This window comes from Microtus oregoni, unplaced genomic scaffold, assembly GCF_018167655.1.
Source record: "Microtus oregoni isolate MIOR12 unplaced genomic scaffold, Mior012 000002F_ref0000024, whole genome shotgun sequence".
NCBI classification, from domain to species: domain Eukaryota; kingdom Metazoa; phylum Chordata; class Mammalia; order Rodentia; family Cricetidae; genus Microtus; species Microtus oregoni.
In genome coordinates this window covers 30,907,685-30,934,005 of record NW_024543061.1, presented here as the reverse complement: position 1 = coordinate 30,934,005, position 26,321 = coordinate 30,907,685, and the positions used below count along the sequence as shown (strand labels likewise).

At 44.7% G+C, this 26,321-nt stretch overlaps 1 protein-coding gene and 1 pseudogene across 2 annotated transcripts in view; both read left to right on the top strand.

Annotated features, from left to right (window-relative positions):
* The first annotated feature begins 2,755 nt into the window (after positions 1–2,755).
* LOC121442596 lies at positions 2,756–3,365 on the top strand (annotated as a pseudogene).
* Positions 3,366–3,989: 624 nt separating this feature from the next.
* The window catches only part of Chchd6 (coiled-coil-helix-coiled-coil-helix domain containing 6), a 229,243-nt gene continuing 206,911 nt past the window's right edge, over positions 3,990–26,321 (top strand). For both annotated transcript variants that reach the window (XR_005972572.1, XM_041634609.1), the window contains exons 1-2: positions 3,990–4,171; positions 23,929–24,136. Coding sequence is in view for 1 of the 2 variants with exons in the window: in XM_041634609.1 (XP_041490543.1) it covers positions 4,085–4,171; positions 23,929–24,136 (295 nt within the window). In the remaining variant the exon portion in view is untranslated. The remainder of the gene's footprint in view (positions 4,172–23,928; positions 24,137–26,321) is intronic.

Below are 26,321 nucleotides of genomic sequence, written 5' to 3'. Positions count from 1 at the left end.
AGAGAGAGAGAGGAGAGAGAGAGAAAGAGAAGGAGAAAGAGATAGATTACTGTGAATAAAGTCCTGAAAACTGCCGCAAGAAGAGCTCCGGGTGTTGCGTCATTCCTTGCTGGTCGAGGGTGGACGTGACATGTTTTCGAGTTTAAACCTAAAACAAGTAACTAAAAACAAGTAAAGTTTATTTAAAGTCAGTTGTACTTAATAGATGATGCTCAAAACTTTTCTGATATCTGCTGAATATGACATTTAAAATGTCTAAAGGGAAATTTCCCTATGATAGACAGAAATTCCAGCTCTTAGCAATGACCATAGGTTCTTCAAAATAGAAGATGGGGCACAGACAACTCCCCCTGAATTATGGTGATATTATGGGGAAAAAAAGTCCCTACTGCCAGGGCTCTGCCCACATTGTGGACACTGTTGGGTTGACTGCCCTCATCACAGTACATCAGATTTCCCAGGATCCTCCTCTGCAGGAAAATCTCTCAGATCTCCTGGGTCTGACAGTCAGAGGCCCCTGCTATCCTGTGCAGCAGCTGAAGATGTAATGCCGTCCTATGTGACAGTCAGAGACCGACTTCTGCCTGTCAACACAGCCACCAAGACCATGGAAATCTAGGGTAACCCGTGACGTAGTAGTAAGTCTTTGTCATTTTAGTTGATATATAGGCCATTTGGATTATACTTCCTACTATAATTTATCCTCATATTTCTGATAGTGTTGACAGCTAACTATAGCTTTATCAGTTTAACAACAGCTGCCTTGTCGATGCATTTCATACATAAAAAAAAACAAATTTGTTTTCTAGAACTATTAGGTCACATGATGGAAAAGGCAAACTCACAGGTTTGCTTACTAATAGGATTCATATTAAAAGATAAATTTCTGGTATAACTTTTACTATTTAAAGCAACTTGCTTTGCAAAGACCGCTCTCGGTAATCAACCACCTAAGTATGGCTAATAGTAAATAAATACATAAAAAGTTTAAGTTTTATACAAATTATAGAAGTCTTAAATAATTTAAATTATAAATGTCCAAATATAAAAACGTATATAAATTATGAGGCTTTAAAATGACTTAAGGTTACTAAATACAAGGTACTCTATGCTATTGCTATACTAAAATTTCAAAAGTTCAAAGTTTTAACATTAATCAATTAAGTTCTGATAAACTGTTAAAGCACTGACTACTATTATCAGTCACAAGCTCATGATTTTAAATTTCCTCTGATTGGCTTCCGAGTATAGATTTAAAGATCATCATGCTAAGAACTTCTGTCATGTAACACCCGATTCTGTGTTACACCCTAGGTACAGTTCGTGCACCACTGTACCTTACGTGAGTCAAGCAAGGGCCTGGAGATTGAAAGAACACACAAAGAGACCTGGGTCATTTTCGTAAGGAGATCAGCCGAAAGCCGTTTATTCAAACTTGGGGAAATCCTTATATACCTAGCTGCTGCACAAGGATTTCCGCCCAGGCAGGTGGGAAATTACCATACCAACAATGGAGTCAATGCCCTACAGCTAATCACCAGGCGGGTCAGGGGGAACACAGGAACAAACAGAATGCTTTAGTTAGCTGACCAGAAACTGTCCTCAAGATGCACCCCAGGAACAAGGGTAGACCCGGGCCCTACACTGTCATATTCATATTCATATATATATATATGTGTGTGTATATATATATATATTCAGCCCTCTGGACAGAAAGAAAAAGGTGCTCACTGTTTAACTCAAAGCCATAGTTTTTGCGATGGTTCAAAGGCATGAGAATACTCCAGCTGTTTTACAGACTCCTGTTAGTTGCTTTCAGAGCAGATTTCGATTTCAGAGCAGATTACAAACCGGACTTGCTGAACATAGCGGACAATGAGGACTACTGAGAACTCAAGAACAATGGCAATGGGTTTTTGATCCTACTGCACGTACTGGCTTTGGGGGAGCCTAGGCAGTTTGGATGCTCACCTTACCAGACCTGGATGGAGGTGGGCGGTCCTTGGACTTCCCACAGGTCAGGGAACCCTGATTGCTCTTCGAGCAGATGAGGGAGGGGGACTTGATCGGGGGAGGGGGAGGGAAATGGGAAGCATTTGCAGGGACGAGGCAGAAATCCTTAATAAATAAATAAATTTAAAAAAAAAACCCATGATAATGTAAGCTTCAGTGAGTTGAGAAGGTCATAAGATTTAGATCCATCTCTCACAGGTCAAACGGACTCCGGATTTGTACTCCTTTCATTCAACAGCCTCAGCTTCCCTGCCTATTGCCTATTCTTGGGGAAGAAGCTCCAAATAGAAAAGTTTCCTTTACATACCTCAACTTTAACTGCTGTCCCTTGTCTGTATTGTCTTGGCAGAGCTCCACTTGGTTGTTTGACACAATCACTCCAAAGGTGACACACATCACTTCAGCCCCCCAGGTAGACCTACAAAATTGGAAAGCTCTGAACTTGCTGAAAACTGATGTAAACCAGTACAGACAATATGATTGCTTCCTGTCTCTTCAGAGGGGTTGGCAAACCAGATGCTTCTAATGAAGACCCCATTGCCCTAATCCCCTCCCAGTCTTTGACTAACATTCCAACCTTCCTGGCACTGATAGCTGCATCCTAATTTCTACAATAAGTAGTTACAAAAGAGAACAGATATCCCCTTATCCTCAACAAAAAGCTGGACTATTAGATCAAAAGGAAACTCCTACGTTCCCTGAGAGTGGCCTGACATGACCCATGAAGACGGTTTGCTTCTCTCTTGACCCAGAAACACCTAAAAATCATGCAAATCAGGAGGTTCAAATCTTTGTGTTCATTTTAAGAACACCTGTGACACTGCTCAGGTCATCAGGGATATGTGTATCTAAAGATCCACCAAGTATCTGAAAGACATCCCCCTAGAGAAGCAGTGTGTGCCATTCTGGCAGTAATGTTCATGGTGTCAGAAGCAATGTGTACTGTTTTGGGTGTGTGTGTGTGTGTGTGTGTGTGTGTGATGGTGGTGTGATGGTGGAGTTGATATGTGTCCAGGCCAGAGGGTGGGGCTGAGCACAGGATCAGTGGCCAAAAAGAGTGCTGAATTTTTACTGCACAGGCTTTAAAATGCAGAGAGTAATACTGAACTTAAGCCTTTGATGTAGGTTCTCTAGTCATTGAACACGTCCAGGTGAACAAAGCACCAAAAATGTGATGGCAAACTTATAGAGCTCCTGGCCGGATTAACCCATACATGTGCTCCCTCTGCCTCATCAAGATGATCCTCACTGAAAAGGAACAAATTGTCCCAAAGTCAGGAGAGGAGGTTGTTCAGAAGAAAACGATATCGCAGAAGAAATTGAGGTAACAAAAACTAATGGCGCAAGAATAGATTCAGCTTAAAAAAAAAATACAGGTTGAAAGGTTTTTATGAGCAGATAAACCTCTCTGCCAATGCAATAATCCAAATTAGACCAAATTAGAAAAAGCCCAGGTTTAATGAATGCCAGGGCTCCCGGGTAACCTTCCAGCACCGCCCCCCCCCCCCCCCCCCCCCCCCCCCCCCGCCCAGGAAGACAGGAAAGACCACATGTTTGCTCTCTGGAGCTCAGTTTAAATAGCCCGTGGGACACTTACTCACGTTTTTTTTATTTTATTTTATTTTATTTTTTAATGACCTAAGCCTAGGAAGACTAAGGCGGGCATGGGGATTGGGAATGGGTTTGCTCAGCGCTTGGTAACTGAATACCTCTTAACCTGAACATAGACAATAGACAGTTGCCTCAGCATCTTTGCTAGTTTCTTCTCAGAACAAGACCGATACTTTACTTCCGGGATAACATTTACAAGAAACTTTGACCTTGCCTCAGTATCTGTTAGACCCTCCATCCATTTTCACCAGGGTATGAGAACCACGCCCCCAGCCACTTATGGCGCTAGAATACCAGACTACTACAACTCCCACAATACAACGCGCGCCAACAGCAGCAGCCAATAGAACTCGGTGTTGCTGGCCTGTGTCCTGAGAGAAGAGCGTAGTGCGCTGAGCGGCGTCGTCCTGGTTGCTGTGGAACCGGCTCGCGTGGTTGCACGCCCTGCCCGCCTTCTGTCATGGGCAGCGCTGAGAGCGCCGAGGCCCGAAGGGTGTCCTTCGAGATGGATGAGGAGGAGCGGGTCCGGGTGCTGCAGGGCATCCGGGTGAGCAGCGCGGCGGGAGGGCGCGGGCCCGAGGAGCGTGCGGGCGGGAGCGGGAGACGCGGTTTAGGGACCAGATAGATAGGGGAGGCCGCTGGCACCCAGGGGCAGCCGGCAGCCTCAAGTCGGTTTCCACCACCTTGGCTCTCACGTTTCCGGATTTGTTCCGCACTACCCCACCTCTCCTGGCGTGTGCGTCTGGTTGCGTGTGCTGTAGCACTTCTTGAAGGTGTTCCCCATTTCCAGTTTTGATCACGTGCCTTCGTGAGGCCCCAAAATGGGGAGTTATAGCTACCATACACCTCATCCACAATTCATCTTAAACCTTAATAGTGGATCTCCACCATGTCAAAGAGGAGGGAATGACTCACTTCCTTTTACAAGCTGTCCTGGTGCACACTGACCTGTCCGTCCCTTCCCTGGCCTGTTCCTCACCTTTATACATATATTTGTTTTGCCTCAGGACCTCCATGTTCTTCCCAGAAGATGCCAGCTGTTTGATGTTTCTTCAGTTATCATTAATCTGACTGTCATCATGTTATAGCTCAGACACCGTCCAAGAATCCTTCCTTGACCACAGAGTCTCAAGCAGCTTCCCACACCACGGTCACACATTTATGATTTTCACAGCACTTGTTTTTGAAAAACAAAACAAAACTGTGTTTATTGCGTTTCCCATTAGAGCTTTAGCTGCTTCCTTGGCTGAAGTTCTTGTGTGATTCATAACGTTATTCCAAGAACTCAGGAGAATAAAAGCTCCCGTTTTAGTACAAAGTGGCAGCCCTTTACACGTATTATTTAATTTTCAACAGAACTATGAGAAGTAGAATTGTTAGTGCCCTCATCTTTTTGTGTTGTTTGGAGACAGGACCTCACTATTTAGCTCAGACTGGCCCAGAAATCCCAGATCTGCCTGCCTCTGTCTGCTGAGTGCTGGGATTAAAGTCCCATACCACCACGTCTGGTCTCTTAGCCCATTTTGTCACTTATGGAGCACTGAGGTGCTGTTGGCAGAACTTGTCTAAGGTCACATAGTTAACAAAGCAGGAGGTCCAGGACTAAAGTAGGTCAACTCCAGAGCTGTTTCTAAAACTTCTGTGCATGACACGTAGTGGGTGCTGGGCATGACACATAGTAGGTACTTGGTGAATAATTGTTAGGTGCTTATATCAGTTAACCCAATGAAATCAGATTTAAACAGAATGTTCTGTGAATTAGAGAGGAGGTTCAGAAAAAGACTTCCAAGGCTTGGACATCTGAGTTCCTTACGGGTATGACCTTACTTGAATGAGTTGTTTGTTGAGTTTCACTTGCCCCACTTGAGATAAAACCAAGACAGCTGTGGAGAAGGCATGCAGCCTGTTTTTGTGGAGGCCTCTCAGAATATGCAGCATGTTTGGTACTGCCCAGGTGGTATTGTTGACTTGGCTTGTGGCAAGAGTTAAGTGCAGGGAGATACCTTCTGTTGAAGGCCGAGGTGGGAAGTTAAGGTAGAATTTAGGAAGGTGGCCTTGGCTCAGGATAATTTTCACTTTGTCACTGGGTGTCTTGGTCCAATAGGGCTCTGCAGGCCTGAGTCCACAGGTTCCGAGAAGTGGCATTGGAGGTGACTCTGGCTTTCTATTTCTAGTTCTCATAATCATCCTGTAGCGTATAAAATCTTTAAAATTATCTTCTCTCATTTTTGAAACAATTTGTGTGTGAGTGCACATGCTCACTTGTCTGTGTGTGTACCACATTCATATAGGTGCCCAGCGTGGCCAAAAGAAGGTGTCAAACCCCCTGAAACTGGAGTTACAGGTTATTGTGAGCTGCCGACCCTGGGTGCTAGGAACTAAACTCAAGTCCTCTTGAAGAGCAGTAAGCATTTTAATCACTGAGCCATCCTTCCATACCCTAGTATAAACAATTTAAAGATGGAAAATCGAGCTTGGAGATGGTAAGGACTTCCTAAGGCACGCTTGAGTACCACCTGGGACTAATCTAGATCTATTGGGCTCCCTACAGCCAGGTGATAGATGTTTAGGCAGTCTGGAGTCTTGATTTTGCTTCTGCCTGGCTTGACAGGGATGCTCGTACACTGCTTAGTTTTACAGGTGAGTAAACTGGGGGAGCAACAGTAGTTGTTAGCTTCCTTTTCTAGTTAAACTGAGAGACTAAGTGGCTTGTCCAGGGGTAGTCAATGAGGTCTTGTCCCCATGTTGGAAAAGCCATGTTTAGTGTGCCCGGATTTAATGAGGAAGGTGGAAGAAAGGACATTAAGGTAAAGAAATATTTGGAGCAGGGCCTGTTGTTATTAGTAGCCACTTGAAGGTTAAGGAGTTTACCTGGTCTTCAGACGGATAAGAAAAAAAATCAGTAACAAATATTTAAACAATCAGATCAATAAAGCAGTTGAACACATGAGAAGTCAATAAGGGGTAGATTCCAAAAGAGACTGTCTGCCCTAGCTCTTTCAAAAAAATTTAAATGTTCTTAGAGACCACTTGTATTTAATCCCTGGGGCCTGATCCCAGTGCTCTTGTTTCCTTAAAATCAAGTGTTAGGGCCTAGCTCATTTGCACATTAATTTGCATAAATTTACATAGCGAGTTCAAGCCCTAATTCTGTGGAAGGTAAAAAAAAAATTAATTGATGCAAAATGCTGCAATTATATTCAGTTCCTGATTTCAGAGCAAGCATGCATGAAATACACGAAGATTGTTTTGGTCAGTATATTGAATCTCATGGTTTTATAAGAGAAGGCAACAATGTCTTATAAATGTTTTTACTTTCCCACCTGATATAAGCTGCCATCCTAGTAATTCAGCTGAACTTGGTTGATTGTTGAAATCCAGACTTTTTCTAGTTCCCAAACAACTTCTTTTCAGCTAGTCACCTCCTATTGCACCACACGCTTCAGGAGCCAACTTATTCAGCTAGGTGCCTATGCTCATTCCAGGCTCATTCCATCCTTCTGGCTGGATAAACTTTATCATTACTCATTACACCTATGAGGCAGGTCCTGGACCGCTGGGGAAGGGAAATACGATGAAAGATTAGTCAGATACACAGGAGACAATCTCAAAACATTCAGATGCCAGGGAGGCTGCTTGCCAGAGCACTACCTGAGCTACTCAGCAAACGCTGCCAGTGTGTTATTTACCCGACACTGGTCTGGTCTTACAGGGATGAGGAACAAAGCCAGGTTCTCTGCCATCTTGGAGCCTGGAAGGTAAACCAAAAGGCAAAAAATTTAAAAGCTGTAGTTTCTGAGAAGAAATTATAAGCCTGCAAAAAGTAGAAGGACTTAGGCTTGTTTGAACTGGGTTGGTGAGAAATGCCTCACTGAGGAGGGACGTAGATGAGGTATGACCTGAGCCCGTCCTGGGAAGAATACATATGTCTACTGTGCTGAGTGCTGTGCCAAGTGTGTTAAGGGCATTTCTTCTGCACATGCTACCTTGTGCTGTGTCATTGTCCTCATCCGTCTTAGAGGTTAGATGTCATTCGAATCTCACAAAGGAGGAGGCAGGCTCAGCAACAGAAAGTAACCCAAAGGTCATATAGTGAATTAGTGCAAGACTTGGCTCAGGCTCTGACTCTGAGGCAACATTAACATGGCTGGCCACCATGAGGGGTAAAGATGCTTGACAAGGCTTGCCATGTGGCAGGATCAGCCTGGACCCTGGATGCCAGGCAAGGCTGTGAACATGTTAGTTTGGATCTCTAGTCAGGAGCGGTCTTCAAGGATTGGGTGATGTCAATTTTTGTTTTTTCTCTTTTTTAAAAAAGCTGTATTGAGATCTTATTTTAAATATATCATTTCAAGATTTTTTAGTAAATGTACAGAATTGGGCAGCTGTCACCATATCTACTTACAGAACATTTGTGAGCTCTGAAAGCTACGTGTGTCTAGGACACTTCCTATTGCTTATCCACAGCTCTGGGTAACAATTATTCCTTATGCCTCTATAAATTTGCCTTTTTTGGATAATCCGTGTAGGTGGGTTTGCATATCTTATATGCCTGGCTTCTTTTGCTTAGTGTAATTTTTTTTTCTGTAGTGTAGGGATAGAACCCAGAGTCTAATGCATTCTAGGCAAGATCTCTACTGCTAAGCCACATCCAGTCTTGTTAAACTTTTATTCCTTTTTTTAACTTTTATGTGTATGAGTATTTTTGCCTTCATGTATGTATGTGTCACATATGTGCCGTGCCCACACAGGCCAGAAGAGGGTATTGGATCCCCTGGGACTGGAGTTACATACAGTTGTGAGCCACCATGCGGGTGCTGGGAATTGAACCCAGGTTCTCAGAATAGCCAGTTCTCTTTAACTAATGTGCCATCTCTCCAGCTCCTGCTAAACGTTTTTGACATTGCTGTTAGTGGTGGTGTATTCCTGTCACATAAAAGTCGTAGTTGGTGAAGGCTGCTGTGTTGTATGGATCTATGGCGCATGCATTTATTCAGTCACCAGTTGGCGACATTTGTATTGTTCCTAATTCCACGTTATAATGAGTAAAGCTGCTGTAGACATTTGTTTGTTGTCTGTTGTCATTTCCAACGGATAGAAACCTAAGAGTCTGTTCTCTGGGTCGTTTTTATAATGTTAAGTTTAACCTTTTAAGAAACTTGCAGGTTGTTCCTCAAGTGGCTATCCCATTTTCTGTTTTCACGAGCAATACCTGAGTGTTCCAAGTTCATATCCTTCTCACATTTGTTCTTGATGTTGCTTTGCTGGTAGTGACTAGCAGTGCTGTGAAATAGCATCCATGGAGTGGTTTCAATTTGTGTCTCTCTAGTAAGGATCCATGTGCATTTTTTATGGGCTTATTTGCTGCCCACATATTTTCTTTGGTGAAATGTTTATTCAGGCCTTTTCCCATTTTAATTGGGTTGTCTTTTTTATCATTGAGTAATGTTTTCTTTTTGCTGAATCCAAACCCTTTCTTACATTCTAATTTGAAGCTTTTTTTTTCCTTCCAGTATGTGGCTTGCTTCTGTTTTTATAACAGTGTTTGAAGTACAGTGTTTATAATTTTAAACTTCAAAAACCATCGATTGTACTTTTGGTATTGTATCTAGGAAAACTTTGTCTACTTTAAAAATCATGAAAATGTCTTCCTTTTTTTTCTTACTAAAGTTTGATAGTTTGGGGTATTTAGGTCCATCATCTGTTTTAGTTGATTTTCGTGTATGGTATATATGAAGGTAGTTTTAAAATTGAGATTGAGAGAATAATCCTAGGAAGGACATAGTAAATACTTGGGTTTTGCAGACCAGAATGTCTGCCATATCTACTGAGCCATCTTCCCAGTCCCCACATTTAACAGTGGCATTGCCTGCCTATGTGTTTGAAAAGTATCTCCAGTTAGTGTCCCTCTCCTTGTTTCCTCAGCAATACTTTTTGCTTTGAGTGCGCAGCAGTGTGAATTTTCTTCTTCAGTGTATTTGAAAGGGTTTTGTTCTTTTGGTATTATTGTGAATGAAATTATTTTCTTAATTCTGTCCTCGCGTTTTCCTTTGCTCATATGTAGTTGGTTTTTACGTATTGATCTTGCAGACTTTTGAGCTCCTTTATCCCAGCAGCTTTTTTGTTGATTCTTTAGAATATTTTATGGTTAAGATGATATCTGCAAATGATGCAAATGACTTTTTACTTCTTCCTTTCCAAGTTGGATGCCTTTTTTTTTTCATTTAAAAAATCTTAGTGTGTGTGCATGTGTGTGCTTGGGTGCATGTGAGAGTATGGAGGTCAAAGGACAACTTTTGGGAGTTGGCTATCGACTTCCAGTCCCAGGGAGGGGGTCCCGGGGATTGAACTCAGGTCAGGTTTGTATGCCAAGTGCTTTTATCCTCAGCCATGTTGCCAGCCCTCCTTTTCTTTTCTTATTCCACTAGCAAGATTCAGCAGTGTATGTTGAATGGAAGTGGTAAGAGTAATGTCCTTGCCTGTGATTAAGGAGAAAGCATTGAGCCTTCCCTTGTTAAGCATGTTAGCTGTAAATTGTGTGTAGGTTCCCTTTAAGGGTTTGGTGGTCTTAACCTTTTAGTCATTTGTCTCCTCTTCCTTCAGCTCTTGTATACTGTTTATCTCTTAGAAATTCTAAGAGGACAAAGATTAACTTTTAAAGATAGGAATGTCTGGTTTATTATGCTGTGCATTTATGATTCCAAACTTGGCTTTAATGGGTTGACACCTCTTCTATCCAAGCTGACACTGGCAGCTGAGCATGAGATTTATACCTCACCAAGACTTTATGGACTTACGTCATATTTGTGCAGCAAATTTCTTTTCCACCATGCTGTTGTCAAGAGTGTTGAGCTTGTCTCCTCAGATGTCCCACATCTGTGCTGTAATCATGTTCTATATTATCCTCTTTTCTTGTTCCATGTCTTTTGCTCTTGAAAGTTGTTATTCTGTGCTTAGGATCCTGTCCACTCTACCATGTCTGTTCTCTGGTTGTATCATTCATCTCAGTTTGACTTGGTTAAAGGCAGTGAGACAGACTAACCATCTTGGAAGACCTGGACAAAGGCCTTGACTCTGGAGGGGGGACAGATAGGATGTAGCATTTCTGTGCACCTATTTAGCACAGGTGCATTCAAGGGTGCATAAGTTCCCTCTAGTGTTCTTCAGATGGAAAGTTTTCTTTGATTTATGACAGGTGACTATAGTTTGATAGAGCTGCAAAAGGAAACGCCAACTTGGAAATCCAGGAGACAGGTAGCTAGCTTCTCTTCCCCTTTGCAATGAAGGTGCCTTGAGTTAGGATGTAGAGTCCAGCACACAGTGCCTGAGTGCACATTGTGCACCAATTCCTTGTCTGAGTGCTTCAATGTTCTGATCAATGCTCTGACAGCAGTCACACCTTGTGGCTAGCTTTGAGGCATTAGAAGACAAAGAAGAGCAAGTTCTGTTGGCAGTCAGAGCCCTTTAGGTCCTCTGTTCTTCGTCATCTGTGGAGGCAGAGGATATGTAGGCCCAGACTTTCCCCTGGTACTCTCTCCCCTGACTCCTAATTCCCAGATTCAGAGTGTGTGAGATTGCAGTCAAGGGATATGCACACAGTTTGAGTTGCTTTTGACCCCTAGATATCCAATGGTAATGTTTAACAGCATAAAGAGATGCAGGGACTTCCATCTGACCTTCTGAGTTGGGGATGCTACCCTCATGTAAGGTGAAATTTTGCAGTGTACCTCAACTGTGTCACAGAACCCAAAACAGCAATGTAGATGTAGGGGTGGCTGTTGGAAGGCTGTTGCCTTCATTTGGGAAATTAAGATATAGCTCTGGAGGCATCCTTGATCCTTGAGGATAGCAAGGGAGAGTTTTGCCCTTTCTTCGTGTTTCTGGTCTAGGATGAAAGCTGCAGTTGCTGTCTGTAGTGCCGAATTTTGGTTGTCAGGAAGAGAGAACTTCACCTGAAGAATTACCTCCGTCAGACTGGCCTGTGGACATGTCTGGGGGGCATTTTCTTGACTGCTCACCAATGAAGGAGTGTGACGCTGTGAGTGGTAGTAGCATCCCTAGGCAAGCGGGCGCTGGGCTGTACAAGAAAGGTAGTTGACCTTACCTTGAACAAGCTAGTGAGCAGCTTTCCTTTGTGGTTCCCGCCCTGTAATTTGAAATGAACCCTTTCCTCTCAAGCTTGCTTCTGTCAGAGTGGTTTATCACAGCAACAGAAAGCAATCTAGGACACTGCTTATTTGCCTGGCTCTGATTGAAGCTTCAGGGTGTTTTCTGGTTCTACCCTTTGCCCCTCCTGTACCCCAACGTCAGTCATTCTCTACCACCCCATTCATTAGCTGATAACTTCTGGAGTCAGTTCCCAGCCCAGAGCAGTCACAGACGGCCTGTCCATGTCCCCTTGTGTAGCACATGGGCTGTGTGCGCATCTAATTCACTGTCCACATGAGACCTGCCTGCACCCCTCCTCCACCTCCCGTAGGAAGGACCTGTTTCTGCCCTCCAGTCCCTCATCTGTGTTAGCAGTCTCCCTCATTTCTGTTTTCAGTCTTCAGTGACAAACTTTGCCAGCAGTCTCTGTTTCAGTATCCCTTTGTCGTTACTACTCTTCTGGAAACCGCCTGTACCAGGTTGGATCAAAGGGCCTTGTGCCTGCTGGGCAAGCTCTCTTGAGCTACCTCTCCAGCCCTGTTCTTATCTTGTGCTTTCCCCTCAGTTCAGTCCATACCTCCTCTCTGGACAAATTTTTGTTAAATGGTCATAAAACTCAGGTTCAAAGGAGACAGGCAGGAATACTTTGTCCCTGTGCCCTGGCTTGTCCCCCTCTTGAAAGCAGCTTATCTCTGTTTCTTCTGTCAGACTCTGCAGAGTCAGGGCTGATTGTGTCACAGTCAAGTTTTGCCTCTGGGTTAAAGGCCTATTGCTGTGCCAGACTCACCGGGAGCTCATGTGCTGGCACCCTTCCATGCAGATGGGCTACGGGCAACACTCCTACTGTGCTCAGCTCTTCTCTGGTCTGGCCTGTGGCTCCCTCCTCTGGACCAATGGTTTCTTCTCCTCCTTTGATTGGCTGAATCTTCTTCCTTAGGACTGTGGTAAGGGACTGCCCTCTGAAGAAGCCTTTCTCAGTAGCACCTGCAGACCTACTCACTTCCTACTACTTCCTGCTCTGAGCCAATCACGATCCCTTACTTGCCTACTGCCTTCTGCCTGGTAAGCAGGAGTCACTTAGATATGGCTCAGTGTCTGCTACAGATCAGTATGATACTAGCTGGATAGAATTTGAAGACATTGGCTGGTTTTCTTGCCCCCAACCGTGAGCCCAGAAACTTTATGTTATTAATAGGTTTGAATTAATTGCTACCAATTAAAAATTGGGAAGCTTTACATAATTTGATTCTTAGCTTTTTTGGAAGAGGAAAAAAACCCATTGACAGTCTGGTGTCTTTCCGTATGGCAGCATTTTGTGTGAGCGACAAGGCGGCTGTCCCCCTTTTGCCCTTAGCACTGTTCCCACCATAGAGCCTTACATGATTTGCTTTTCTTTGCTAGGCCTGTTTTGTTTGCTTCTGTCACCCACCTGACCCCAAGCAGGCACTTGTGTGTGCTGCACATGGTGTCATGTGCCGTGCTTGGTGTCGGAGGTCCCTGAGGGCTTTTCTTGTCCTGACATTCTGGGATTTACATCTGTGCTGAGCAGCCGGTGGGTCTAATTTCAGCCCATAAGAAGTTGAAGGACTAGGAATGCTGTCTCCAAGGCAACAGCCCCAGCAAGGAGAGGAGTCTTCAGTACTGCAGGATTAGGCAGTGTCTCGTCAAGGATTGGGGTATCTGGGCCCCAAGAGCTTGACTCAATGAGATGTCAGGTAAACTGTTTGCTCTAGAGATCAGCCGGTTGACACTGCCTTGGTACACAACTGAGCCAGTGCCCCGGCTCACAGGATCCATGGACCCAGGCAGGGAGAGGGCACAGAACAGATTTGGTCTCCTACTTGTCTAGGGTTTGCACAATGCCTGGCACCTGTGAGACCTTGGAAAACATGGTACTGTACTGCATGGACAGAACATGGTCACATAGACTTGGTGGGCCTGCAAGCCATTTCTTATCCCTAGTGACCATGGTGACACTTCTGCCCATAAGAGAGCTGACACCTTACTTCATGAACTGACAAAACTGCCTCCACATTGTTACTTCTCAGCTGTGTAGATAGTAAGATTTGTGAGGCTGAAAATCCACTAATTTTCATATTGACTGCTTGCTGAATTCCTACTTACTGCTCCTCTTCTTCCGTCTCCATAAAGCTCATCCGAGGCAATGTGGCTGCAAATTCCTGAGCCAGCCCTGGCATGGCATGGTTTTCTCCCCTCCAGGGAGCTCCACGTTCCTGCCTGCCTTTGTACAGGTGTCACTGTTGCTGCTAGGGTTCAGTTTGAGTGTTGGTCTTAGCACTTAGGTCATCTGTGATCATGGATGGCTCTCCAGCCCCCCAGTATAAAATGGCCATGCACAGAAAATGCATTTAGCTGGAACCTGGCATGTGACATGTGCTCAGGGAGTCCCTGTAAGGCACAGTGCCTTTTCATTTGGGTCTGATGCTGGGGTTTTTCTGCCTCTGTTCCAGCTTTGTTGCCTGTATTAGTCAGGATCCTGTAGAGCAGTGGTTCTCAACCTTGGGTTGTGACCCCTTTGGGGGTCGAATGACCCTTTCACAGGGTCACCTAAGACCATCTGCATATCAGATATTTACATTAAACTTAGTAGCAAAATTACAATTATGAAGTAGCAAGGGAAATAATTTTACGGTTGGGGGTCACCACACCATGAGGAACTGTATTAAGAGATCACAGCATTAGGAAGGTTGAGAACCACTGCTCTAGAGTAACAAAACTTATAGAATGAATCTTTCTCACTCTCTCTTTATAAAGGGGATTTATTTATTAGAATGACTTATAAGCTTTGGTCCAGCTAATCCAACAATGGCTGACTGTGAACAGAAAGTACAGGAATCCAGTAGCTGGGGTCAGTCCACGAGGCTGGATGTCTCAGGTGGTCTTGAGTGTATATGCTGGAATCCCAAAGAAATAGACCCTAATGCCAGTGAAAGGATGGACTTGCAAGGCAAGGGCAAGCCCGCAAAGAACAAAAGTTTTCTTCTACCACGGCCTTATGTAGGCTTCCAGCAGAAGTTGTGGCCCAGATTAGATCTGCACTAAAGATCTGAATTTAAGGTGTGTCTTCCTGCCTCAAGATATGGGTTAAAGGGTTGTCTTCTTACCCCCAAAGAGCTGGATTAGAAGTGGATCTTCCTATTTCAAATTAAGCAAAAATCCCTCACAAGTGTTATCTCATTTTGGTGTTTTTGTTCCATATGTAGTCAAGTTGACAACTAAGAATAGCCAGCACATTGTCCCTCTCTGGAATTTGAGAAGTGACCTCCGTCCTCCAGTCTGCTCCTGGGCTCTTGCACAGGGTCCCTTGCTGATTTCTTCCCCTATGTGCAGCCACCTCTGTTTCTGCAGTGGCAGAGGGTCAGACTACTTGGATGCATTCGGAACACTTTACACATTGACTGTTCTTAGCTCGGCAGTGACACCTCCTCTCCAGCAAGCCAGGCTGAGAGCCTCACTGTCATCTTTTCTCTTCTCCATTACTTTGTGACTTTTTCTTCTTGCAGAATACATCTTATTTTTAAATGCCAACTGTTCACAATTTCTCAGGAATCCTTTCAGACTCTCCCCAAGCCTATATTCAAACGTGCTCTTCCCTTTGGCTTATGCAGTGAGATGTGTCATATTTGCTGTTCTGTGAATTGCTCTTTCATTTGTCTGCGCCTTCAGACAGGTCTTAACTAATTTCTCTCCCTTAGTGTCTTCAGTATCCATTCCCTCTTGTCCACTCTCCAGCAAGTACACATCTCAGCCTCCACTCCTAATCTGCACCCCTGTGTTGTCACACTTCCTTCGTGCTTTCATTATCTCAAGTCCCTCTTTCTCCTTTGCCAGACTCTTTTCTGCAGAGAAAATCCTGGCTAAGTCTCTTTCAGAAGCTGCAGTGGTTCCAGTTGATGGCAGAGTCAACTCTAGCCTTTTGTCATTCGGAAGCCTCATCAGGCGGAGCCCAGCTCTGTACCTTAATTTTTAAATACACCCACCAGTGATCTTTGTGACTGAACCTCAGGAACCTCATTCCTTCCCTGTATGTCTTTGCTTGTGCCATTGCCAACTCTGGCAGGCCACCCTCTACCCGACCCCTGATTGCAAAGTGCATTTCTGTTTTTCCCTAAATGTAGGATGTGTTCAAGGCCTCATTTAGGGGAGCCCTGGAGCTCCAGCTCCTGGGGACTTAGCAGAACTGCGTATGTATCTCTATGACTACGTTCTGTCTATCCTTTTCACCCCTATCTGATGACAAGCTTGTTGAGAAGTTGATACTGAAGAACTTGACATTCTTCTTAGGCTTGAATGTTGCTTCTAAGGCCATGGGCTGAAACTTGTTTCCATTGTCTCTGGTAGTACTGGGAGACGGAGCCTTTAGATGGTAGGGTGTAGGTCGTGGGAAGTGTGCCTCTGCAGGGGTTGTTGGAACCTTATCCTTGGTCTTTGCTTCCCAGCTGCTCTGGAAGTGACTAGGCCTTGCCCTAGTTTCCTTTCTGTTGTGATAAAATATGGATCTAAAGCAACTTAACCTTCCAGGTCTTAGTCTATTATTGAGGGGAGTCAGGGCAAGAAGTTAAAGCAGGTACCTGAAAGTAGAGACTGTAGAGGAACGTTCCCTGTTGGCTTGCTCATAGACTCATGCTTAGCTAGCTTTTTTATATAGTTCAGGACCACATATGTAGGATGATGCTGCTCACACCTGCTTGGGTCCTGTAAATAATTAGTATTTACTCCCCAGACATGCTTATAGGCCATTCTAGCCTAGGCAATTCCTCAGCCTAGGCCTTTTTCTCAGATGGCTTGGTCATTAAAGCTAAATAGGATAGGCCTCGTTTGATAGGAAGTACTGAGTCACTAAAGGCCCAAAGCAGTAGAGGCAGGAACCATGTGCTGAATGAAGTCATGAGGCAGAATAAGCCCTTTCTCCTTTTAAGTTGATTAACTCAGCTATTTTGCCGTGATAATGGAAACCCGACTATTAATAATGTGTTGCATGTATGCAGTGTTGTGTACCTGAACCTTTACTACATGTTTAATTTGGCAAGTATTTTAGCACTTCTAATGTGCCTGGGACTTTTTCAGGCATGGAGGATACAGCTCGAGCAAAGTGGAAGCCTGGCTGCCTTGGATGGGGCTTATATTCTGGTGATGGTGTACAGGAAATCACATGTATATTGTGTCAGATTGTGAAGTTCCTGAAGAGAAACCAGGCAGAGAACGGAGAGAGTGGGGAGTGGAGGCAGAGGTTTGGTCAGACTGATGTACCGAGTTTCCTTTTTGCTTAGCCTACTCTAGACTCCATGTGTTCCTTGTTTTCTTTACTGTCTTACTGTGAGAGCCATCCCGGGCTGTTCCAGCACTGAGGGCTGCATGGCAGGCATGTCCTCTTGCTCTTGAGAACAAATATTCCATTGCTCCAGGACAGAGGAAGGCGGGATAAAGCGTGGACCCAGGGGTCCAGTGGCCTGCTCTGTGGTGGGGTAATTCTTCACCTGCTCTGCACCTTGATTACCAGGGCTGGGAGGTGAGTATGCTGGGAGGAGTAGTGAGGAGGCTGTGGTGAGTGCCAAGTGTTAGCTCCTGGTGCGTTAGTACATACGCTGTACTTCTCCCACCCTGGTCTTCAGTTGTTAGCAGACACAGCTCAACTGTCACACTTCTGTTGGGTATTTCATGTGGTAAAACAACACCAGCTCCCCACAACTTTCATCCATGGTGTGGCCACATGACTTGCCCAGATTCACAGCTATCTGTCCTCTCTTTGGGAACTGTAAACTTGTGGATGCTCTTGGCTGAAGGTAGTGTTTGTTTCTGAGGATTTGGAGGAACCTGGGTTTCTGGAAGCATTTGTGATGAAGGAAGGGGTGAGGTCTCTGTTGTGACTTAGACTGAGGCTTCAGTTCTGGCCTCTTGCAGTTCCTCTTCGGCCTTCCTGTTGTGTGCCTTCTCACACACCACCACCAGGGAACTCAGAAGAGGGCTGTGTGGCTAGAGAAAGTAGGGAAGAGGGCTTTCTTGAACTTTACCTCACACTGTCTCCTTAGGGTCCCCTGTTAGGACAGCATGAGTGTAGGTCCAGGTATCAGACCTGGAAGGTGTGTGTGGATTCTGGACACTGTGGGAAAGACATACACAAGGTCAGTAGAGCCTGGCTACCCTGTCTTCATAGTCCCTGCGCTCGACCCTTTCATATACCTGCATGTGCTTGGCCCGTGTCTGGCCTGGATTATAACTGGTATTGGTCTGGTGTGCGCCATTTACACTGAATAACTCACACTGATGTTTTCTTTGTGTAGCTGCTTTCTGCAGGTTAGTCCTCAGTGATGCTCTGAAGTCGCCATTAATTATTTCCGTATTACAAGAAGCAACTGATTTATAGGTGAGAAGACTCTTCCCAAGGTCATGCAGCTAGTCAGGGGCTTAGCTGGAATTCAGACCTGGGTGGGGCCGATGGCACAGCACTTTCTCCTGAGCTGTGTCAAAGCCAGCAGCCTGAGCGCGCTCCTGTTTTAGGAGAGGAAATGGAAGCTCAGAGATAGAAAGAGATTTTTATCCCTTGCCATGGTTCTCTGCTGGCTACACTGGACACTTTCTGGCCAGCTCTAGTGGAATAGCGACCAGAGGGCTGGTGGCACTGAGCACCAAGCCTCGTCTGGCTCTGGAGGCCTCTGTTCTGGTTCTGTTGGTGCAGGGAGCACTGCCCAGATGGTGTTTATTCTCGCATGACTACTGTGTGTGTGTATTTGTTGATTAAAAATATTACTTGCTGTATTTTGTAGCAACATTAAAAAATATTACAAATCTCTTACCGCCAACAAAAATTGTGCCAATGTTTTCCTTAACCCTTCACTCACCAAGCAACATGGTTCTGTTGATGCCACCTATGCCAGGACTGGCAAATCAGAGCCTATGACTTACTCATGGCAGCCTTCACCTTGACTTCCTCTTGCTCTGGAGTCAGACTTGACCTCTTACCCTGGACTGCTCCCCACTCCCCCCATACCAGAAAGAGCCCTACTGGTAGTGTTTGCTGATTTCTGAATTTCCATAGTGAAAATACTCCCTCCTAAGGTCAATTTCAAATGACCTTCATGAAGTCAATTGGTTTACTAAATTTCCTGAAAAATTAAGAATCAGCTTTCAGGAGATGTTTCCTGAACAGTGGTAGATGCCCACATTTTCTTCCCACCTTCTGTTCCCACAGTGAGACTCCGTGCAGGACTATCTACTCAGTATAGCCTGTCTGGCCTTGACCTCAGTAGGCGGCTGGTCCCTCCTCCTTTGAGCTGACCTTCACTTTCCCAATTGTGTTCAGTTGCTACAGCTCAGGGAAAGAACAAATTGGCTGACCTCTGAAGGCTCGTTCCCTTTTTTGGTCTCAGCACACGAATGTGTTACCTTCTTTTTTTTTTTTTCTTTCATTTAATCACTGCTTGGCCCATTCTCTTCTAGGCTAATTCTCACATATTAATTTAGCCCATTTCTAATCATCTGTGTGTAGCACCCCAAGGTGCGCTTACTGGGGAGATTCTAGCCTATGTCCATCCTGGGTCAGAGCTTCATGCTGGGAGCGGTGCATGGCGTCTCTCTCAGGCATCTGCTCCTGAGAGGAGAGCTGTGGTGTCTCTGACCTCACTTCCTCTTCCTCCCAGCGTTCTGTTCTGTTTACTCCTCCCACCTATCCTCTAACCAATAAAATGGGCCAGGGCAGTTCCTTTATTAGCCAATGACCTTCCTCCATCATTTCCCCTTTTTCGGTTTAAACAAAAAAAAAAAGGCTTTAACTTTAACATAGCAAAATTACATATAACAAAACAGTTATCAAGTAAAAGTTACAATAATCTTTATCATAACTAAGAAAAACTATAACTATAACTAACTATTCTTAACTCCATCAAAGACTCCAGAAAGATATAATATTACCTAAGTAAACAAGAACTAAGAAACTTCAAACTCTAGAAATGACAGAGACATCTCGCTGTCTGGACAGTCACCCAAAATTCATTCTTCATGTCTTTCAAAGATTACAGAATAGGACATTTGATGTGTTACCTTCTTAGAGGTGTCTCTTAACTTTGCCTTTTCATTCTTACCCATGTTTTTGTATTAATGTGAAACCCATACTCCTTCTTTTCTTTAAATCTTAGCTCTCATTCATTCCTACCACTCAAGGCAGCAGCCACTCGCAGTCTTTCCCCCCATGCTACAGGCCTTTCTCCCACCCCTAGCACAGGTACTCCCTGCCACACTGCTTCTGTGCCCTGTTTCTGTAAGCTTCCTTGAACTTCCTGCTTTGCTCAAAGCTTGTACAATAGTTTGGCCCCTCACCAAAGAAGGTTCTATGTATCCACGCTCAGGTTCACTTTTCTAATCGTGTCTTCTTACTAGAATTGGTGGCAGTAGCCTTGCTCTCTCCCTGTCCATCAGTCCCTCCTTCCCACTCACAGACCGTGTTAGAGTCCACCTCCATAACAGGCTTGCCAAGCAAGGCATTGTGGTCCTGTAGCATTGTAGCTTTTCTTGCCTGTGCTGTGCCTGCCTTCCAGAACCTACCACTGGGACATCCTTCCTGGGCTGTTCATGTTTGTGTTTCTTTCTCTCTCTCTGCTATGAAATATGGTCAGCATGATGTGCAGTTTATTCCTAGCCCCAAACTGCTGTTAAGTCCTTTTGTGTGTGTCTGGAGAGTTTCCTGGATGGATGGAGCACGTGGATCTATGTTGTACAGGCTACGGCTGTCTATGTCTAGCTTACTTAGCACATTTTTTAGGGTCGTCCATGTTGTGGTTTGCATCAACATTTCATTCCTTTTTATTACTCAGTAGTGCTCCATTGTATAGATATTTTTGTTTTATTTATTCATGCGTTGGTTGAACATCTGGGTGGTCCCTTTCAGCCGCTCTGGATAAGTGGTTGTGAACATTAGTGTAGATGTATGTGTGGGCATGCTTCCTTTCTCCTTAGCTTGTCCTGGGTGGTGGAACTGCTGGTTCATAGTCAATTCTATGTTTAACCAGACTCTTCCCTGCCCTGGCTATACTGTTTTATACTTCCCAATGTGTGAGCCTTCTGATCTTTGTGACACCGTGTGTAGTGTTTGGATTGCAGTTATCCTGATGGATATGAGGTGTCTACTCAGTGTGCCTTGATTTTTGTTTCTCAGTAATGACTGATGATATCAACTATCTTCTCATGTTCTTCTTGGCCCTTTGTTTCTTTTTGTTATAGAACTTTCTGTTCAGGTGTTTTGTCCATGGTATTAGCACTGGGTTACTGTGACCAAGTCCTGAGATAGTTAAGGTGTCAGGAAGTTTTTCTTTGGCTCATGTGTCAGCTCCATGACTGTTCTCATTGCTTTGGGCACTGATGGGAGTGGCACATCATGAGAACATGTGCCAGAAGAAATTGTTCACCCCCTAAAATAGGAAGGAAGGAGAGATCAGAATGGGGTCCCTCCACCCCTATGAGGACACTTGTCAGTGACTTAAGGACCTTCTATTGGACTCCACTGTCAAAAGATTCAACCACCTGCTAGTGGTGTCACCCTAAGGACCAGCCTTCAACATATAGGCCTTTGGGGGACCCTGGGCCAAACCACACCACTCCTTTCAGTTGGGTAATTTTTGTTTTTATTATAAGTTGTAGGAGCTCCTTGTATGTCCTAGATACAAGTCGGTATGATTTACAAATGTTTTTTCCATTTTGTGGGTTATCTTTTCAGTTGCTTTAGATTGTCTTTTGATAAACAGAACTTTAATTTTTATAAAGTCCAATTATCCATTTAATTAGTTGCCTTTACTTTTGGTGCCACATCCAGGAATCGATGCCAAAAAACAAGTCATTCAGTTTGCCTCTGCATATTCTTCCAAGAGTTTTTTTTTTCTCCTACTTTCAGATTACTGATCTGTTTTAAATTAGTTTTTAATGTATAGGTTAGTGTGGGGCCCAACTCTGTTACCTTGTGTGTGCTATCAGGTTGTGTATACATTATTACTGACGAGGCTATTCTTTCCCCATTGAAGAGTGCTGGCACCTGCGCCGTCGCTAGTCTGTTTTCTACTACTGTGATGAAATACCTGAAGCTGAGAACTTACAAAGAAAAGAGTTTTATTTAGCTTCCAGTTTTATTTTGTTTGGCTTTGATTTTTCCAAGACAGGGTTTCTCTGTGTAACTGCCCTGGCTGTTCTGGTACTCATTTTGTAGACCAGGCTAGCCTCCAACTCTTAGAGTTCTCCTGCCCTTGCCTCCCTGTATGCTGGGATTAAAGGTGTGTGCCACAATGCCCAGTTTAGCTTCCAGTTTTGATGGCTGAAAGCCCAACAGCACAGGGTGCTAACTCTCGTGAGGACTCTCCTGGCTGCATCACCTCATGGCAAATCACAAGAGTGGTAGCATATTAGAGAGACATCATATCTCAGGTAGCCAAAGAGTGGAGAAGGGTAATGGCTGTCCCCATGCCCATTTCTTACAGGTTCCATCACCTTCAAGCATGACCACACTGAGGACCTAACTTCCAACACAAATCCTTAGGGACCAGGCTTAGCCTCATAACCCTTTGAACTATCAGTTGGCCATAGACACACAGGTTCATTCTGGACCTTCTGTTCTCTTCTACTGATGAGTGGGATTGCCCGTATCACCAGTTACTTGATTTTTATATATCTTCAGTTATTAATATTCTCTTTAGTTGTCAAAGAAATGATCATGGCAAAAAAAGTGAAGTAAGGCATAAACACATATACACACAAACACAGATACACAGAAGCACATATGCACATATATACATACCTTGCCCCTTTCCTATCCAGGGTTTTGATGAGGAGCTATGTGGCCTGCCCCTCTGAGAAGAACCTGTGTATTCATCTGTGCAGAGATGTGAAAATTCACTGTGGATTTGTGTTTATACATGTGCATGTGTGTGTTCAATTTAGATGCATCTTCATAATCAGCGTCTTTTTACTGCTTTGAGATACAGAGTCCTGAGGCTCACTAGTGGTCAGCAGTGTGTCATGCACCTTCTCAAAATGGATGTGTGTCTTGTCTCAATCTTCTTTGGTGGCTCCTGGTATTTTGCAGAATTTAACCATTTTCTCCTGGATGTTCATGTCCTGCAGGTTCCCCTCCCCTGCTTTTGTTTTTAAGGACTGGATTTTTCTGTGTGGTTATCTCAGAACGCTCTCTGTAGACCAGACTAGCCTAGAACTCAGGGATCCTCTTGTCTCTCTATGCCTCTCAAGTGCTGGAATTAGAAGCGTGCACCACTACACCTGGACCTGCTGCAACATTTTTGTTTTGTTTCTCACAGTGAGCATCGTAGCACAACCTTGTGCACACAGGGGACTGCTTTCTTTCCATAGGTATCTGGAAATTGTGCTTTTTGTCCCAAAGCCATTTTTAATGTCTTCCTCTCAAGTGTGCTTTATGATAGCCCATGGATGTTAGGCACTTAATAAATATTTACTGAAGTGAACTCTTGAGTTTTTTTTTTTAATCTGGGATTTATCTCTAGCTCACTACTTCATCTATGTAAACTCTTTTATGGCACCCTCATGCCCATTTTATTTCCTCTGAAAGGAGTGAGCATTTCAGTTACCAAGGCTTCATTAGGGGAATCAGGTGAAATGAATCAACAAGTATTTTGATTATCTGCCCTGTGTAGTGACTAGAGCAGGTGAGGAATGAGTGTCAGTGTTTGAGCTTTCCACACACCAACATGCCAAGCCCGCAGAGGCTGTGGAGGCATGCTGCTTTCCGGGCATTCATTGTAACAGTGGTACTTCATCTGAATGCCTCAAAGGCTCCTGGGGAGGGAACATTGAGCTGCTCTGAATGGATCACTGATGATAGACAGAAGTGACCAGTGGCGTTGGTGAGGTTTAGAGGCTCAGGGATATAAGGGACATGAGTCATGTAACCCCAAAGGTAGGGTGTGTGTAGAGGGTGACAAGATGGAAGAAAAAGCTTCAGAATCCAGTGGGGACTTCCTGGGATAGGCTTGGAATTCCAGGTGGGCTTGGCACTGGGCCGCTGTGAGAGGCTTTTGAGTAGCATTGTATTATTGGAGCTGGTCTTCACTCCAGTAGCTCTAGGGAATGAATTTTCAAGGGTTCCATCATGTAATGTTCCCTGTTCCTTGCTTCTTCTCACAGCTGTCGGAAAGTGTGGTGAACCGCATGAAGGATTCCTGCCAGCCTTCAGCAGGGCAGCAGCCAGCTCCGGGTCCTGGTCCTGCACCCACTGTCCCTGCACCCATCACCCCTACGCCTACCACTCCTGTGCCCTCCATGCCTGTGCCTATTGCTCCTCCACCTTCTTCACGTGGCCCCCAGGAAGGCGCCTTTAAAGCCCCTCAGACAGGTATGTTGGGGGAGTGGGAACAGAGGCTGCAAGAGATTTGCCCGACTGCTGCTGGGCTTGCCTTTACTCCTGAGTGATGCGAGTCATTGCCTTCTGCGGCACTGGCACTTCATGCAGCACTGGCACTTCATGCAGCAGACACTGTCTGGTGTGGTGCAGGTTGCAGGTGTGGGCCAGACTGTTTGCCTTACACTGTTTCCATGGCTGTGCATGTAAAAGATGAGGCAGAAGGTCGTCGTCTGACAGCTCAGGTAGGGAGTCATCTGCTTTTCAGGATCCAGAGGCAGAAGTGTCACTCAGCTGTAGCAACTCTACCCTAGCTACCAGTCAGAGAATGGAAAGTGTATGAAAGGGGGCCAACAGGGCACCTGAGCAATGCTGGCACTAGCCGCAGCCACCCTGATCTGACCCGCCTCCCAAGACACCCTGGCCACTATGGAGCTGGTGCCCATGCTGCTCTGTTGTGCTCCTCAAAAATGGCTTGTAGTAAACACAAAGAAAGAAAAAGCCTTGAAGAGAGGGCTATAAGATATAGTGGAGAAAGGATTTTTTGTGGCCTTGAGTTACTGTTGTCCTTGCTATCCATTTTTTTTTTTTTGAGGGTTTGTGAGATTAGAGAGTGGGAGTGTCCACTTTTGTCCAGGCAGCACTGCTGGAACATAAGGCAGGGACAAGCCCCCTCTCAGGGTGCACACAGCTCTGGTTAAAGGCCATATATCCAGCCTGGGGCTTATGAGATGATATCACCAGAAGCTCCTGCCAGCTGCCGAGGGCTAGGGGTGGCGCAGAGCAGCTTCCTTATGTTAGGCAGGGTCTGTGTGAATGTGGGAGGTGGGTGGGATTTTCAGGCTGTTGACAATAGGAGCAGAGGTGGGGTACAGTGTGGCCTGTTGAAAATGTAGATGCAGTTTACTGTCTCCAGACTACAAAGTCCAAAGGAAGGGGAGACATTGGTCATGGTCACCTCCAACAGGGGCTAGAGAGCTCTGACACTCCTCCCACTGTGTTTAGGCCTTAGGGCTTCCCACAGGCCTTAGAGCCAGTCAGAGCCTGGATTTCACTCTGAGATCTTAGTGAATGGGGTTGGATAAGCCTCCCCACCCCCATCCCTGTCTTTTACCCAGAAGGCCTCTCCTGGGATTTCTTTGGCCTAGAGATGAGAGGGACTGAAAGGGGTCTATCTTGACCCACTGAGCTTTATTTAATAAGCAGATTAACTGAAGAGGAAGAGAGCGATGGGAAAATAAGATTGTCATAATGTATTGTCGTTTGAGCATTGGAGAATAGGCATTGGCTTCAATTTCAGTAAGTTTCAGCTGTTTAAAAGGAATAATGGAAGTTCAGTTGTCACTTAGTTTTTGTACAAAATATTTTTCAGAGTATGTTTAAGTTTCTGAATGTGGAAAAAGTTTTGCCAGAAATGGACCAGCTTGAAATGGACTGGTTTTAAGACATCTTTTAAACACAGTTTTTGCCTTTTTGTTAGTGGTAGAACTAAGTTAGAAAACACTGTTAAAATTAAATTGTTCCCTCATGTCATTGCTCAGGTGCAGGAGCCAAGGCCATTGAGATGAAGAGGTCCCAGCTACCATAGCAAACTAGAAAGGAAGGTGGGAAGCTCTAAGAAGCTAGTCAGTTTAGAAGAACGACTGAGGGGCGGTTGATAAAAGGGGGAGACTAGAATGTTGACAAAGTGCTGTCATCGTGGTTTGTGGAGAGTTTGGAAGGTCTTTATGGTGGTTTAGTTGAGAATGCCCACAGTGGGCCGATGTTTGCTATAAAAGCCCCTTATCAGTGATACTTGCTGAGAGATTCTAGAAGGTGCTCAGTATTGAGAGAACAGGGACCTGAGTGGGCCCGACAGGAGGAAGGTTGGTGGGTCAGTGTCACATTATCTACAGTGGGGAAGAATATTATTTTTAAGTTGGAAAAGGAAATTTTTTATTTATTTATTTTTTGAATCAAAGTCTCATGTAGCCCAGGCTGGTTTTGAATTCTATCTGTAGCTGAGGATGAAGTTACACTCCTGGTCACAGGTATTCATCATACTTGGCATATGTGATGCTGGGGATGGAACCGATGGCTTCCTGTATGCCAGGCAAGCACCCTACCAGCACAGAAAGACTTTTCTCTAAAAAAAAAAATCACAATTTGTCCCTGAACAAAGCTTTTATAAATGAGTAGG